This window comes from Mercenaria mercenaria, chromosome 13 (assembly GCF_021730395.1).
Source record: "Mercenaria mercenaria strain notata chromosome 13, MADL_Memer_1, whole genome shotgun sequence".
Classification (NCBI taxonomy): domain Eukaryota; kingdom Metazoa; phylum Mollusca; class Bivalvia; order Venerida; family Veneridae; genus Mercenaria; species Mercenaria mercenaria.
In genome coordinates, this window is record NC_069373.1 from 52,810,429 (window position 1) to 52,828,757 (window position 18,329).

Genomic DNA, 18,329 nt, shown 5'->3' on the forward strand with positions numbered 1-18,329 from the left:
ACATTGTATATATTATATATATATAAAAGAAAACTCTACTGTTAAAAGCTTGAGAATCATCATGACCGAAATCATGCTAGTGTGACATTCAAACTTCACAAACTTCTCATTACAATTTGATAAGTCATTTATTATTTAGTACGAGAGAGCGGCAGAGATATACCGGAAGTTAAAGCGACCAGCGTCTAGCAGTAGATGTTACGAACAGCTGGGAAACTACAACAAAGCTGTTGAGGTCCTGTATGAAAGTGAAAACTTTGACTTAGCAATTGATACACTGAGGAGATATCACATGATTATGAAGGTAAGATCAGAAAATCTCAAAAAAAAAAATATGTTGGAAGTTCATTGAATTTTTTTATATATTTTTGGCAAATTATCTTTAACCATAGTGCAGCTTTACACCAAACCTTTAAAAGATTTTAGTGCCAAGCCTAGTTACGCATGTCATCAACATGTTCCATTTCAGTGATTTTCAGCAGATTTTTGGCCCTTGATTTAACATATTTCACTGTAACAGTGTTACACTACTTGCCATATACCATTAGGCTGACTTCCACCAAACATCACAGTGGATTAGTGTGAAGCATAGCTGTGCATATCATTATCTTGTTCTGATTAAATGATTTTCACCAGAATTATGACCTTTGATTTGTAAACTTCATTGAAAGAAGATTCTCAGAAATATAAATTTTAAATAGTATTTCAGGTAAATTTTGGACTTTATAAAATTATTCATATCAGCTCATGTACAGAAGTAGAAATTTAAGAAAATTTATCAGTACATTGAATTTGTCATGTCTTGTTTCTTTATGAAGGAATTACACCAGAAAAGAAGTCCCATACCAGCTCAGCTAGTAGCTAACAAACCCGAGGCTTTCTACACAGAGGAGAAACTTAGTCATAGGTAATAATACAATAGAGTTGTTGTAACAGCATAAACTATTATACAGTAGGGCTATTATAACAGCATAAGGTAGAATACAACAGGGTTATTGTAACAGCAAAGAATATGATACAATAGGATTGTTATAACAGCATAAGTTATAATACAACAGGGTTATTGTAACACCATATGTTATAATACAATAGGGTTATTGTAACAGCAAAGGTTATGATACAATAGGATTGTTATAACAGCATAAGTTATAATACAATAGGGTTATTGTAACACCATGATTTATAATACAATAGGGTTATTGTTACAGCATAGGTTATAATACAATAGGGCTATTGTAATAGCATAGATTATAATACAATAGGGTTATTATAACAACATAGGTAACTATACACGGTTAATTTAACAGTAGCTTGATCTGGAATGCTGTATTTGGCTCAATAGGACATTTCTAGATAATATAATATTCTAGACCTGGATTACCCAAGGTGTGCAACTGTCAAGAGCAATAGTCTGTGAAAATACCATTCCAGATAATATTCTTAGAACTCTTCCATTTATTACACTTTTGAAAAATGTCCTGATGTTTTAGCTCACCTGAGCACGAAGTGCTCAAAGGTGAGCTTTAGTGATCACCCTGTGTCTGTCATCTGTTGTAGTCCGTCCGTCCATCGTCAACAATTTGACTGTTAACACTCTAGAGGTCACATTTTTGGCCCAATCTTAATGAAACTTGGTCTGAATGTTACCCTCAATAAAATCTCGGACGAGTTCGATATTGGGTCATCTGGGGTCAAAAACTAGGTCACAAGGTCAAATCAAAGGAAAAGCTTGTTAACACTCTAGAGGTCACAATTTTGGCCCAATCTTAATGAAACTTCGTCAGAATGTTACCCTCAATAAAATCTTGGACGAGTTCGATATTGGGTCATCTAGGGTCAAAAACTAGGTCACCAGGTCAAATCAAAGGAAAAGCTTGTTAATACTGTAGAGGCCACAATTTTGGCCCAATCTTAATGAACTTGGTCAGAATGTTACCCTCAATAAAATCTTGGACGAGTTTGATATTAGGTCATCTGGGGTCAAAAACTAGGTCACCAGGTCAAATCAAAGGAAAAGCTTGTTAACACTGTATAGGCCGCATTTATAACTGTATCTTCATGAAACTTGGTCAGAATGTTAATATTGATGATCTTAAGGTCCAGTTTGAATCTAGGTCATGTAGGATCAAAAACTAGGTCACCCAGTCAAATCAAAGGAAAAGCTAGTTTACACTGTAGAGGCCACATTTATGACCATATCTTAATGAAGCTTGGTCAGAATGTTAATATTGATGATCTTAAGGTCCAGTTTGAATCTAGGTCATGTAGGATTAAAAACTAGGTCACCCGGTCAAATCAAAGGAAAAGCTAGTTTACACTGTAGAGGCCACATTTATGACCATATCTTAATGAAACTTGGTCAAAATGTTAATCTTGATGATCTATAGCTCAAGTTCAAAACTAGGTCACCAGGTCAAATCAAAGGAAAAGCTAGTTAACACTCTAGAGGCCATATTTATGACTATCTTCATGAAACTTAGTCAAAATGTTAAACTTGATGATCTTTAGGTCAAGTTCGAGTCTGGGTCATGTCGGGTCAAAAACTAGGTCACGGGGTCAAATCAAAGGAATAGTAGTTAACACTTTAGAGGCCACATTCATGACCATATCTTAATGAAACTTCATCAGAATGTTCATCTTGATGATCTTTAGGTCAGCAGGTCAGGTAAGCGATACAGGGCCTTCATGGCCCTCATGTTCTTATTTACACACATAAGGTTCCAGTTTTTATAAAGCATAATAAAGTGTTTAAAATTAATAAGAAAATAATGCCATTATCAATGGGTTTGCAATTTCATGTTAAAAGTGTGGTGATGGGGAAGGTGGAAGACTCTCCTGTCATTTTTAGCTCGACTTTTCGAAGAAAATGTAGAGCTATTGCACTCGCCCCAGCGTCGGCATCGCCGTCGCCGTTGGTTAAAGTTTTTGATAAATTCAAATATCTCTATTACTATCAAAGCTATTGACTTGAAACTTATAAAATACTTATTTACTATCAAAGTCTACAGCAAGAGAAACAGTCCCCATAACTCTGGTTTGAATTTTGACAGAATTATGCACCTTTTTAACTTAAAATTTTTGGTTAAAGTTTTTGTTAAAGTCAAATATCTCTGTTACTATCAAAACTATTGACTTGAAACTTAAAATACTTATTTACTATCAAAGTCTACACCAGGAGAAACAATCCCCATAACACTGAATTGAATTTTGACAGAATTATGCCCCTTTTTAACTTAGAAAGTTTGTTAAATTTTTTGATAAAGTCAAATATCTTTGTTACTATTAAAGCTTTTGACTTGAAACTCAAAATAGTTATTTACTATCAAAATCTACACCAGGAGACACAATTTTTTTAACTCTGGTTTGAATTTTGACAGAATAATGCCCTTTTTTAACTTAGAATTTTTAGTTAAAGTTTTTTATAAAGTCAAATATCTCTGTTACTATCAAAGCTTTTGTCTTGAAACTTAAAATACTTATTTACCATCAAAGTCTACCCCAGGAGAAACAATCCCCATAACTCTGATTTGAATTTTGACAGAATTATGCCCCTTTTAACTTAGATTTATTTGTTAAAATTTTTGATAAAGTCAAATATCTCTGTTACTATTAAAGCTTTTGACTTGAAACTCAAAATAGTTATTTACTATCAAAGTCTACACCAGGAGTCACAATTCTCATAACTATAATTTGAATTTTAACAGAGTTATGCCCCTTTTTAACTTGGATTTTTTTTTTACTGGCAAAGCTCTAATTCAGAGTCAAGCACTGAGAAAAGTGGAGTGCATTGTCTTACGGACAGCTCTTGTCTTTTTCAGTTTTCTAGCTCACCTGAACATTGTTCAGGATCAGCTATTAGTATAGGTAGATGGTCCAGTGTCCATCATCCTGCATCCTGGGTCAACATTTTTACTTAAACATTTTCTCCTCTGAAACTACTTGTCAGAATTACACCAAACTTGGTCAGTGGCATATTGGCGTTTCTCTATCAAGTTTATTCAAATGGTTCATCTTGGCCCCATTAGGAGCTGCCAGAGCTAAAAATAGAAAAAAAAATCTTTAAAAGAACTTCTTCTCATGAACTGCTTGAAGGATCTTCATCAAATATGATCTGTAGCATCATTATAAGGTCCTCTCCTAATTTTTAGCTCACCTGTCACAAAGTGACAAGGTGAGCTTTTGTGATCGCCCGTCGTCCGTGCGTGCGTAAACTTTTCCTTGTGACATCTCTAGAGGTCACATTTTTCATGGGATCTTTATGAAAATGTGTCAGAATGTTCATCTTGGTAAATTCTAGGTCAAGTTCGAAACTGGGTCATGTGCCTTCAAAAACTAGGTCAGTAGGTCTAAAAATAGAAAAACCTTGTGACCTCTCTAGAGGCCATAATTTTCAATGGATATTCATGAAAATTGGTCAGAATGTTCACCTTGATGATATCTAGGTCAAGTTTGAAACTGGGTCACGTTTGGTCAAAAACTAGGTCAGTAGGTCTAAAAATAGAAAAACCTTGTGACCTCTCTAGAGGCCATATTTTCCATGGGATCTGTATGAAAGTTGGTCTGAATGTTCATCTTGATGAAATCTTCATGAAAATTGGTCAGAATGTTCACCTTGATGATATCTAAGTCAAGTTCGAAAGTGGGTCACGTGCCGTCAAAAACTAGGTCAGTAGGTCAAATAATAGAAAAACCTTGTGACCACTCTAGAGGCCATATTTTCCATGGGATCTGTATGAAAGTTGGTCTGAATGTTCATCTTGATGAAATCTAGGTCAAGTTCGAAACTGGGTCACGTGCCGTCAAAAAGTAGGTCTGTAGGTGAAATAATAGAAAAACCTTGTGACCTCTCTAAAGGCCATATTTTTCAATGGATCTTCATGAAAGTTGGTCTGAATGTTCATCTTGATGATATCTATGTCAGTTTTTAAACAGGGTCATGTGCGGTCAAAAATTAGGTCAGTAGGTCTAAAAATAGAAAAACCTTGTGACCTCTTTAGAGGCCATACTTGTGAATGGATCTCCATAAAAATTGGTCAGAATGTTCATCTTGATGATATTTAGGTCAAGTTTGAAAGTGGGTCACGTGCCAGTAAAAAGTAGGTCAGTAGGTCAAATAATGAAAAAATGTTGTGACCTCTCTAGAGGCCATATTTTTCATGGGATCTGTATGAAAGTTGGTCTGAATGTTCATCTTGATGATATCTAGGTCAAGTTTGAAACTGGGTCAACTGCGATCAAAAACTAGGTCAGTAGGTCTTGAAATAGAAAAGCCTTGTGATCTCTCTAGAGGCCATACCCTTGAATGGATCTTCATGAAAATTGGTCAGAATGTTCACCTTGATGATATCTAGGTCAAGTTTGAAACTGGGTCACGTGCCTTAAAAAACTAGGTCAATAGGTCAAATAATAGAAAAACCTTGTGACCTCTCTAGAGACCATATTTTTCAATGGATCTTCATGAAAATTGGTCAGAATTTTTATCTTGATAATATCTAGGTCAAGTTCAAAACTGGGTCACATGAGCTCAAAAACTAGGTCACTATGTCAAATAATAGAAAAAACGACGTCATACTCAAAACTGGATCATGTGGGAAGAGGTGAGCGATTCAGGAACATCATGGTCCTCTTGTATACAAATGGGGACACTTGGTGATAGAGTTTAAATTAGAAATACCATTTAAACAACTTCTCATAAATTCATGGATGGATCTTCATCAAACATTGTAGCAATATGTTAATGTCCACTCCTAAATTTGTTCAAATGGGGTCAGTCGTCTCTTTTAGTTGCCACTAGTTTTATAAATAAAAATACATTTTAGCTACTTATGAACTGCTTGTTGGATGTTCATCAAACTTAGTCTGTAGCATCATTTTAAGGCCCTCTCCCAATTTTGTTCAAATGGGCGTACTTGGACCATTTATCACTACAAGGTCCTTCACCAGCATTGTTCAATTGGGTGCACTTGGTAACTTTAAGGGGCTGCTAGAGTTAGAAATAGAAATACCTTTAAATAGCATCTGATGAATTACATGATGGATCGTGCTCAAACCTGGTCTAGAGCATGAATATAAGGTCCTGTCTTAATTTGGGCACTTGGCCCCTTTAGGGGCCACTAGAGCTTAAAATAGAAATACCTTTAAAAGACTTCTTCTCATGAACCCCTTGTTTGATCTTTATCAAACTTGGCCTGTAGCATCATTATAAGGTCCTCTTACAATTTTATTTGATTGGGGGCACTTAGCGCCTTTAAGGGGCCACTAGAGCTAATATAAAATATTTGAATAAAGGTTGCAATAATGGAACCATTGCCTTATATGGATGATATGTATTTTAAAGTTCTTGAATGTATGAGCTTACTTTTTAGCTCACATGTCACAAAGTGACAGTGTGAGCTTTTGTGATCGCGCAGCGTGCGTCTGTGCGTAAACTTTTGCTTGTGACCTCTTTAGAGGTCACATTTTTCATGGGATCTTTATGAAAGTTGGTCAGAATGTTCATCTTGATGATATCTAGGTCAAGTTCGAAACTGGGTCACATGCGGTCAAAAACTAGGTCAGTATGTCTAAAAATAGAAAAACCTTGTGACCTCTCTAGAGGCCATATTTTTCACAAGATCTTCATGAAAATTGGTCAGAATGTTCACCTTGATGATATCTAGGTTAAGTTCGAAACTGGGTCACGTGCCTTCAAAAACTAGTCAGTAGGTCAAATAATAGAAAAACCTTGTGACCTCTCTAGAGGCCATATTTTTCACCGCATCTGTATGAAAGTTGGTCTGAATGTTCATCTTGATGATATCATGGTCAAGTTCGAAACTGGGTCAGCTGCGATCAAAAACTAGGTCATTATGTCTAAAAATAAAAAAACTTTGTGATCTCTCTAGAGGTCATACTTTTGAATTGATCTTCATGAAAATTGGTCAGAATGTTCACCTTGATGATATCTAGGTCAAGTTCAAAACTGGGTCACGTGCCGTCAATAACTAGGTCAGTAGGTCAAATAATAAAAAAACCTTGTGACCTCTCTAGAGGCCATATTTTTCATGGGATCTATATAAAGGTTGGTCTGAATGTTCACCTTGATGATATCTAAGACAAGTTCAAAACTGGGTCAACTGTGGTTAAAAACTAGGTCAGTAGGTCTAAAAATAGAAAAACCTTGTGACCTCTCTAGAGGCCATATTTTTTACAAGATCTTCATGAAAATTGGTCTGAATGTTCACCTTGATGATATCTAGGCCAAGTTTGAAACTGGGTCATGTGCCTTAAAAAACTAGGTCAGTAGGTCAAATAATAGAAAATCCTTGTGACCTCTGTAGAGGCCATATTTTTCATGGGATCTGTATGAAAGTTGGTCTGAATGTTCATCTTGATGATATCTAGGTCAAGTTTGAAATTGGGTCAGCTGCGGTCAAAAACTAGGTCATTAGGTCTAAAAATAGAAAAACCTTGTGACCTGTCTAGAGGCCATACTTGTGAATGGATCTTCATGAAAATTGGTCAGAATGTTCACCTTGATGATATCTAGATCAGGTTTGAAACTGGGTCACATGCCATCAATAACTAGGTCAGTAGGTCAAATAATGAAAAAACCTTGTGACCTCTCTGGAGGCCATATTTTTCATGGGATCTGTATGAAGATTGGTCTGAATGTTCATCTTCATGATATCTAGGTCAGGTTCAAAACTGGGTCACATGAGCTCAAAAACTAGGTCACTATGTCAAAAAATAGAAAAAAACGACGTCATACTCGGTTCAAAACTGGGTCATGTTGGGACAGGTGAGCGATTCAGGACCATCATGGTCCTCTTGTTGTCAAAAGGACCTCATACATTAGTGAAAATGTAAACAAAGTCTGGTAGTAAACATGACATCTTTGTTGACAATGAACCCCCCCCCCCCCAACATAGATTTGGTTTTGTCCGTGCATGCATCCGTCTGTCCGAAGTTTGTGGCGCACCTAGCTGAAAAAGTATTTGATATAAATTGATGAAACCTTGCATGAGCCTTTTATCATGATATGAACTTGCACACCTCCAATTTTTCGTCTGGCTCTGCCCCCTATTTTTAGCTCACCTGTCACAAAAGAGCTTTTGTGATCGTGCAGCATCCATCGCCGTGCGTCCGTCCGCAAACTTTTGCTTGTGACCAATCTGACTAAAGTACTTGATCTTCTAAACGAAGATCTGAGAACGGCCTATTCACATTCGTCTTCTGTATATTTTGGATTTCCATTATTGCTATTTTTATGTTATCCAATCAGACGACTTATTCGATTGTCAAAGGATAAGAAAAATATGCGGTTATTCCAGGACTCGAACCCGGGACCCCTCGCTTACAAAGCAAGTGGCCTACCGACTGAGCTAACCGGCTATCTGATACATTACGACATAAGAATTGTAAATATCAAAAGTCAATGCTACATGTAGACTTGCAAGATGTTGTAAGCTAGGCTCTGATTGGCTAGAGAAAGAGCCGTCAGAACGAGGCAATGAATAGGTCGTTTTCAGATCCTATGCGTAGCGTAATAGGATATGTACTTTAGTCAGATTGGCTTGTGACCACACTAGAGGTCACATTTTTCATGGATCTTTATGGAAGTTGGTCAGAATGTTCATCTTGATGATATCTAGGCCAAGTTCGAAACTGGGTCACATGCCTTCAAAAACCAGGTCATTAGGTCAAATAATAGAAAAACCTTGTGATCTCTTTAGAGGCCATATTTTTCAATGGATCTTCATGAAAATTGGTCAGAATTTTCACCTTGATAATATATAGTTCAAGTTTGAAACTGGGTTACGTGCGGTCAAAAACTAGGTCATAGGTCTAAAAATAGAAAAACTTGTGACCTCTCTAGAGGCCATATTTTTTATGAGATCTTCATGAAAATTGGTCAGAATGTTAACCTTGATGATATCTAGGTCAAGTTCAAAACTGGGTCACGTACCTTTAAAAACAAGGTCATTAGGTCAAATTATAGAAAAACCTTGTGACCTCTCTAGAGGCCATATTTTTCAATGGATCTTCATGAAAATTGGTCAGAATTTTTATCTTGATTATATCTAGGTCATGGGTCACATAAGCTCAAAAACTAGGTCACTGTCAAATAGTAGAAAAGACAGCGTCATTCTTAGTTCAAAACTGGGTCATGTGGGGACAGGTGAGAGATTCAGGACCATCATGGTCCTCTTGTTAGAGTTGTGGCCCCTGAAATGCACATTTTCACCTTGTGATGTGCCTCGCTCAAAAAGTATTTGATATGCTATTAGATTGATGAAACTGATATGCTATTAGATTGATGAAACCTTTCATGAGTCTTAATCATGATATGAACTTCTGCCCCTTATTTCTAGAGTTATGGCCCCTGAAATTGTCAAAAATGCACATTTTCACCTTGTAATGCGCCTAGCTCAGAAAGTGTTTTATTAGCTCACCTGTCAATAGTCACAAGGTGAGCTTTTGTGATCACCCTTCGTCCGTCGTCAGTCCGTCCGTCTGTCAACAATTTCGTTTCTGCACGATAGTGGTTTCATTTATGATTTTATTTTAACCAAACTTGCACACAACTTGTATCACCATGAGATCTCGGTTCCTTTCTTGAACTGGCTAGATCCCATTATGGGTTCCAGAGTTATGGCCCCTGAAAGGGCCTAAATGAGCTATTTTGACCCTGTCTGCACAATAGCAGCTTCATTTTTGATTTGAATTTAATCAAACTTACACAAAACTTGTGTCACCATAAGACCTTGGTTCCTTTCGTGAACCAGTCAGATCCCGTAATGGGTTCCAGAGTTATGGCCCCTGAAAGGGCCAAAATTAGCTATTTTAACCTTGTCTGCACAATAGCAGCTTCATTTATGATTTTATTTTAACCAAACTTGCACACAACTTGTATCAATATAAGATCTTGGTTCCTTACTTGAACTGGTGAAATTCCATTATGGGTTCCAGAGTTATAGCCCCTGAGAAGGCCAGATTTAGCTATTTTGATCTTGTCTGCACAATAGCAGCTTCATTTATGATTTGAATTTAATCAAACTTGCACACAACTTGTATTACCACAAGATCTTGGTTCCTTTGTTGAACTGGCCAGATTCCATCATGGGTTCCAGAGTTATGGCCCCTGAAAGGGCCAAAAGTAGCTATTTTGACCTTGTCTGCACAATAGCAGCTTCGTTTATGATTTGATTTTAACCAAACTTGCACACAACTTGTATTACCACAAGATCTTGGTTCCTTTCTTGAACTGGCCAGATTCCATCATGGGTTCCAGAGTTATGGCCCCTTAAAGGTCCAAAATTTGCTATTTTGGCTTTTGCAGCCATATAGATACTTCATTTATGGTTTTATTTGATACAAACTTCCAAAATATCTTCAACAACAATAAATCTTGGATTCCATGACAAATCAGATCCAATTGTAGGTTCCAGAGTTATTTTATATCTGATTACCTCCCCTGATTGTAATCAAAATGGATTTATATCAGTAAGTACTTATAGGACTTATTTGAAATTTCATTATTGTCATTAGTTGGACTGAGCCAATCAGGGTAGATAACTATGGACTGATTTTATGTCAAATTACCTCCCTTTATTTCAAATTAAAATGGGTATATCTCCGTAACTAATGAAGATACTGATCTGAAATTTCATTTATGTCAACAGATTTATTTGGCAGATCCTTCTTTTGTTCACTTACAATAATTTTTTTTTAATTACTTCCCTTTTACGTTACTTTAAATAGCTTATTTTTAGTAACTTTTTTATTATTGGCCTTAGGGAAAAACCGAGACCACTTTTCTGTGGTACAACATGGATTGTACCTCCAATTTTTAGGTGTATTTTGACATATCTGTACCTTGTAAGAAATTTTTTTCTTTTTGGTTAAATTTCTTCTCTGTTGTTCCTGTCCTTTGTGGACTTAGATATTTTTTCTGAGGACCTTCTTGTCCTCAAGTGCAATGATAACAGGTGAGCGATATAGGGCCATCATGGCCCTCTTGTATATTAAATTGATGAAACCTTGCATGAGTGTTTATCATGATATGAACTGGGGCAATGCACACTTCTTATTTTTCGTCCGGCTCCACCCCCTATTTCCAAAGTTATAGCCCCTGAAATAGTCAAAAATGCACATTTCCACCTAATGAGGTGCCTAGCTCAAGAAGTATTTGATGTAAATTCATGAAACTTTGCATTAGTCTTTATCATGATGTGACCTTGCACACTTGGCATTCTTCTTGAGATTTTAGCACTTTTTACAGGGTTATGCCTTGAAATAGCCAAAATAGTGTATTTTTTGTTAGCTCACCTGTCACATAGTGACAAGGTGAGCTTTTGTGATCACCCTTCGTCCGTAGTCCGTCGTCAGTCCATCCGTGCGTGCGTGCGTCCGTCAACAATTTCTTGTCTGCACGATAATGGTTTCATTTACAATTGTATGATTTTATTTTAACCAAACTTGCACAAAACTTGTGTTGCCATAAGATCTCAGTTCCTTTGTTGAACCGGCCAGATCCCATAATGGGTTCCAGAGTTATGGCCCCTGAAAGGGCTAAAATTAGCTATTTTGACCTTGTCTGCACAATAGCAGCTTCATTTATGATTTGATTTTTACCAAACTGGCACACAACTTGTATCACCATAAGATCTTGGTTCCTTTCTTGAACTGGCCGGATCCCATTATGGGTTCCAGAGTTATGGCCCCTGAAAGGGCCAGAATTAGCTATTTTGACTTTGTCTGCACAATAGCAGCTTCATTTATGATTTGATTTTAACCAAACTTGCACACAACTTGTATCACTATAAGATCTTGGTTCCTTTCTTGACCCGCCGTTACATGACTGAAATACTGTTGAAAAACGGCGTTAAACCCAAAACAAACAAAAATCCTTTCTTGAACTGGCTAGATTCCATTATGGGTTCCAGAGTTATGGCCCCAGAAAGGGCCAGAATTAGCTATTTTGACCTTGTCTGCACAATAGCAGCTTCATTTATGATTTGAATTTAATCAAACTTGCACAAAACTTGTATCACCATGAGATCTCGGTTCCTTTCTTGAACTGGCTAGATCCCATTATGGGTTCCAGAGTTATGGCCCCTGAAAGGGCCTAAATGAGCTATTTTGACCCTGTCTGCACAATAGCAGCTTCATTTTTGATTTGAATTTAATCAAACTTACACAAAACTTGTGTCACCATAAGACCTTGGTTCCTTTCGTGAACCAGTCAGATCCCGTAATGGGTTCCAGAGTTATGGCCCCTGAAAGGGCCAAAATTAGCTATTTTAACCTTGTCTGCACAATAGCAGCTTCATTTATGATTTTATTTTAACCAAACTTGCACACAACTTGTATCAATATAAGATCTTGGTTCCTTACTTGAACTGGTGAAATTCCATTATGGGTTCCAGAGTTATGGCCCCTGAGAAGGCCAGAATTAGCTATTTTGATCTTGTCTGCACAATAGCAGCTTCATTTATGATTTGAATTTTATCAAACTTGCACACAACTTGTCTTACCACAAGATCTTGGTTCCTTTGTTGAACTGGCCAGATTCCATCATGGGTTCCAGAGTTATGGCCCCTGAAAGGGCCAAAAGTAGCTATTTTGACCTTGTCTGCACAATAGCAGCTTCGTTTATGATTTGATTTTAACCAAACTTGCACACAACTTGTATTACCACAAGATCTTGGTTCCTTTCTTGAACTGGCCAGATTCCATCATGGGTTCCAGAGTTATGGCCCCTTAAAGGTCCAAAATTTGCTATTTTGGCTTTTGCAGCCATATAGATACTTCATTTATGGTTTTATTTGATACAAACTTCCAAAATATCTTCAACAACAATAAATCTTGGATTCCATGACAAATGAGATCCAATCGTAGGTTCCAGAGTTATTTTATATCTGATTACCTCCCCTGATTGTAATCAAAATGGATTTATATCAGTAAGTACTTATAGGACTTATTTGAAATTTCATTATTGTCATTAATTGGACTGAGCCAATCAGGGTAGATAACTATGGACTGATTTTATGTAAAATTACCTCCCTTTATTTCAAATTAAAATGGGTATATCTCCGTAACTAATGAAGATACTGATCGGAAATTTCATTTATGTCAACAGATTTATTTGGCAGATCCTTCTTTTGTTCACTTACAATAATTTTTTTTTAATTACTTCCCTTTTACGTTACTTTAAATAGCTTATTTTTAGTAACTTTTTTATTATTGGCCTTAGGGAAAAACCGAGACCACTTTTCTGTGGTACAACATGGATTGTACCTCCAATTTTTAGGTGTATTTTGACATATCTGTACCTTGTAAGAAATTTTTTTCTTTTTGGTTAAATTTCTTCTCTGTTGTTCCTGTCCTTTGTGGACTTAGATATTTTTTCTGAGGACCTTCTTGTCCTCAAGTGCAATGATAACAGGTGAGCGATATAGGGCCATCATGGCCCTCTTGTATATTAAATTGATGAAGCCTTGCATGAGTGTTTATCATGATATGAACTGGGGCAATGCACACTTCTTATTTTTCGTCCGGCTCCACCCCCTATTTCCAAAGTTATAGCCCCTGAAATAGTCAAAAATGCACATTTCCACCTAATGAGGTGCCTAGCTCAAGAAGTATTTGATGTAAATTCATGAAACTTTGCATTAGTCTTTATCATGATGTGACCTTGCACACTTGGCATTCTTCTTGAGATTTTAGCACTTTTTACAGGGTTATGCCTTGAAATAGCCAAAATAGTGTATTTTTTGTTAGCTCACCTGTCACATAGTGACAAGGTGAGCTTTTGTGATCACCCTTCGTCGGTAGTCCGTCGTCAGTCCATCCGTGCGTGCGTGCGTCCGTCAACAATTTCTTGTCTGCACGATAATGGTTTCATTTATGATTTTATTTTAACCAAACTTGCACAAAACTTGTGTTGCCATAAGATCTCAGTTCCTTTGTTGAACCGGCCAGATCCCATAGTGGGTTCTAGAGTTATGGCCCCTGAAAGGGCTAAAATTAGCTATTTTGACCTTGTCTGCACAATAGCAGCTTCATTTATGATTTGATTTTTACCAAACTGGCACACAACTTGTATCACCATAAGATCTTGGTTCCTTTCTTGAACTGGCCGGATCCCATTATGGGTTCCAGAGTTATGGCCCCTGAAAGGGCCAGAATTAGCTATTTTGACTTTGTCTGCACAATAGCAGCTTCATTTATGATTTGATTTTAACCAAACTTGCACACAACTTGTATCACTATAAGATCTTGGTTCCTTTCTTGAACTGGCTAGATTCCATTATGGGTTCCAGAGTTATGGCCCCAGAAAGGGCCAGAATTAGCTATTTTGACCTTGTCTGCACAATAGCAGCTTCATTTATGATTTGAATTTAATCAAACTTGCACAAAACTTGTGTTGCCATAAGATCTCAGTTCCTTTGTTGAACCGGCCAGATCCCATAATGGGTTCCAGAGTTATGGCCCGTGAAAGGGCTAAAATTAGCTATTTTGACCTTGTCTGCACAATAGCAGCTTCGTTTATGATTTGATTTTAACCAAACTTGCACACAACTTGTATCACCATAAGATCTTGGTTCCTTTCTTCAACTGGCCAGATTCCATCATGGGTTCCAGAGTTATGGCCCCTTAAAGGTCCAAAATTGGCTATTTTGGCTTTTGCAGCCATATAGAAACTTCATTTATGGTTTTATTTGATACAAACTTCCAAAATATCTTCAACAACAATAAATCTTGGATTCCATGACAAATGAGATCCAATCGTAGGTTCCAGAGTTATTTTATATCTGATTACCTCCCCTGATTGTAGTCAAAATGGATTTATATCAGTAAGTATAGGACTTAATTGAAATTTCATTATTATCATTAGTTGGATTGAGCCAATCAGGGTAGATAACTATGGACTGATTTTATGTCAAATTACCTCCCTTTATTTCAAATTAAAATGGGTATATCTCCGTAGCTAATGAAGATACTGATCTGAAATTTCATTTATGTCAACAGATTTATTTGGCAGATCCTTCTTTTGTTCACTTACAATAATTTTATTTTTAATTACTTCCCTTTTACGTTAATAAGCTATTCATATTATTATTGGCCTTAGGGAAAAACTGAGACCACTTTTCTGTGGTACAACGTGGATGGTACCGCCAATTTTTAGGTGTATTTTGACATATCTGTACCTTGTAAGAATTTTTTTTTTCTTTTTGGTTAAATTTCTTTCCTTTGTTGTTCCTGTCCTTTGGACTTAAATATTTTTTCTGAGGACCTTCTTGTCCTCAAGTGCAATGATAACAGGTGAGCGATATAGGGCCATCATGGCCCTCTTGTTTGTGATGCTCATAGCTCAAAAAGTATATGACCTAGAATAATGAATCCTTTATATAAAATGTTTGTTGAGGCAATACCCCTTTAAGACAGCAAACATTTGAATTATTTCCCCTTATTTGTGACAAATGTACATGTACCAGTGGGGGCACACCCTGTGCACTACAGACACATTCTACATGTAGTTATCTTCAGCAACTTGTATTATTTTCAGGGCAGCAGAGCTATTCCACAAATATAAAAATGTAGAGAAAATGTTAGATGCTGTTGACAGATTCCAGAATATCAATGACAAGGTGGAGTTTCTGAAAAACAAGAATTATATTCCAGAAGCTGCAAAAATACTTGAAGAAGATGGTATGTTTTTCCTTTTTTTATGCCAAGGTCACATTTGAGGTTATTACAATAGCTTGGCAAGTCATTCACCATAACGAGACTGTTTCACATATGAGATCCTGTCCCCTTTTTAAATCAAGGTAATATTAAAGGTTAAAATAACTTGGCAAGTCATTTACCATATCCAGACAGTACATAACATATGGATCCTGACCCCAAGTTAAATAAATAAAGATAATATTTATGTCTCCCACACAACTTTGTGCTGGGAAATATATTGATTTACTGACCTGTCTGTCCGTTTGTCTGTCACAAATCTTGTCCGCACTCTTAAGTTGAACATTTCTCATCCAATCTTCACAAAACTTGAACAAAATGTGTTTGCCAATAAGTCAGCCAAGGTTGATAACTAGCCAAATCGGCCCAGGCACTTCGGAATTATGGCTTTTGAAACATTGTTTTTGATAATCAAAGCACTGAAAGTCTGATTGGTGTCACAAATCTTGTCTGCACTCTTTAAGTCGAACATTTCTCATCTGATCTTCACTAAACATGAACAAATGGTGTTTGCCACTAAGTCCTCGGCCAAGTTCAATAACTAGCCAAATCAGCCCAGGCACTTCGAAATTATGGCCCTTGAAATATTGTTTTTGATAATCGAAGCACTGAAAGTCTGATTGGGTAGTGTCAAAGCACTTAAAGTCATATTGGGTTGTATCAAAGCACTGAAAGTCTGATTGGGTTGTTTTTGATAATCAAAGCACTGAAAGTCTGATTGGGAATTAAGAATATATAGAGAGTAGGGTTTACGCTTGAACATTTCTCATCCGATCTTATACTACTATTCGGATGATTAGGCAGTTGTGGGAGACATGTGCTTTTCTCAAAAGCAGCTCTACTTTATATAATGATAACTTTGCAAGTCATGCACCCTAACAAATTGATGCATGTTTTACGAGATCCTGTTATTCATTAATTCATCGTGATCAAACTTCCAGTCGCATGAGCCATAGATCTAAGTTCACCTTGTTGAGAAAAAACGGCCGGGTTCTTTGCACAAAACATTTAAGAGGAGATTTTTCTTATAAAGTCATGTTTGTCATTAGACCATAAGCTGTAGCTTAAAAGAATGATTGCCAGTGGTTAGTTGTTGACCTCTGAAACGACCAGTACATGAATGTCAAAGATTGCAGTGACCTCAATACTGTAAATGGTTCCCATTCAGAAACTGTTGAACTCTTTGGCCTATAGTAATCAAGTTAATGTTTGTCTCTGGTCCCTGGATATTTATGTCTCCCCCACTCTGGGGGAGACATATTGTTTTTGCCCTGTCCGTCCGTCCGTACGTACGTCACACTTCATTTCCGAGCAATAACTGGAGAACCATTTGACCTAGAACCTTCAAACTTCATAGGGTTGTAGGGCTGCTGGAGTAGACGACCCCTATTGTTTTTGGGGTCACTCTGTCAAAGGTCAAGGTCACAGGGGCCTGAACATTGAAAACCATTTCCGATCAATAACTAGAGAACCACTTGACCCAGAATGTTGAAACTTAATAGGATGATTGGTCATGAAGAGTAGATGACCCCTATTGATTTTGGGGTCACTCTGTCAAAGGTCAAGGTCACAGGGGCCTGAACATTGAAAACCATTTCCGAGCAATAACTAGAGAACCTCTTGACCCAGAATGTTGAAATTTAATAGGATGATTGGTCATGAAGAGCAGATGACCCCTATTAATTTTGGGGTCACTCTGTCAAAGGTCAAGGTCACAGGGGCCTGAACATTGAAAACCATTTCCGATCAATAACTACAGAACCACTTGACCCAGAATGTTGAAACTTCATAGGATGATTGGTCATGTAGAGTAGATGAACCCTATTGATTTTTGGGGTCACTCTGTTAAAGGTCAAGGTCACAGGGGCCTGAACATTGAAAACCATTTCCAATCAATAACTTGAGTACCACTTGACCCAGAATGTTGAAACTTCATAGGATGATTGTACATGCAAAGTAGATGACCCCTATCGGTTTTGGGGTCATTCTGTTAAAGGTCAAGGTCACAGGGGCCTGAACATTGAAAAACATTTCCGGTCAGTAACTTGAGAACAACTTGACCCAGAATGTTGAAACTTAATAGGATGATTGGTCATGCAGAGTAGATGACCCCTATCGATTTTGGGGTCACTCTGTTAAAGGTCAAGGTCACAGGGGCCTGAACATTGAAAAACATTTCCGGTCAGTAACTTGAGAACAACTTGACCCAGAATGTTGAAACTTAATAGGATGATTGGTCATGCAGAGTAGATGACCCCTATCGATTTTGGGGTCACTCTGTTAAAGGTCAAGGTCACAGGGGCCTGAACATGGAAAACCGTTTCTGATCAATAACTTGAGAACCTCTTGACCCAGAATGTTAAAACTTTATAGGATAATTGGACATACAGAGTAAATGACCTCAAATAATGTTGGGGTCACTCTATTAAAGGGCAAGGTCACAGGGGCCTGAACATGGAAACAATTTCCGGTCAGTAACTTGAGAACCACTCAACCCAGGATGTTGAAACTTCATAGGATGATTGCTCATGCAGAGTAGATGACCCCTATCGATTTTGGGGTCACTCCGTTATAGGTCAAGGTCACAGGGGCCTGAA

General features: G+C 37.2%; 1 protein-coding gene across 1 annotated transcript in view; it reads left to right on the forward strand.

Annotated features, from left to right (window-relative positions):
- Positions 1–18,329, forward strand: part of LOC123528452 (TPR and ankyrin repeat-containing protein 1-like) — a 153,863-nt gene that overhangs the window by 108,517 nt on the left and 27,017 nt on the right. Inside the window, exons 42-44 of the mRNA XM_045308172.2 lie at positions 140–304; positions 819–907; positions 15,554–15,696. Coding sequence (XP_045164107.2) covers positions 140–304; positions 819–907; positions 15,554–15,696 — 397 coding nt within the window. The remainder of the gene's footprint in view (positions 1–139; positions 305–818; positions 908–15,553; positions 15,697–18,329) is intronic.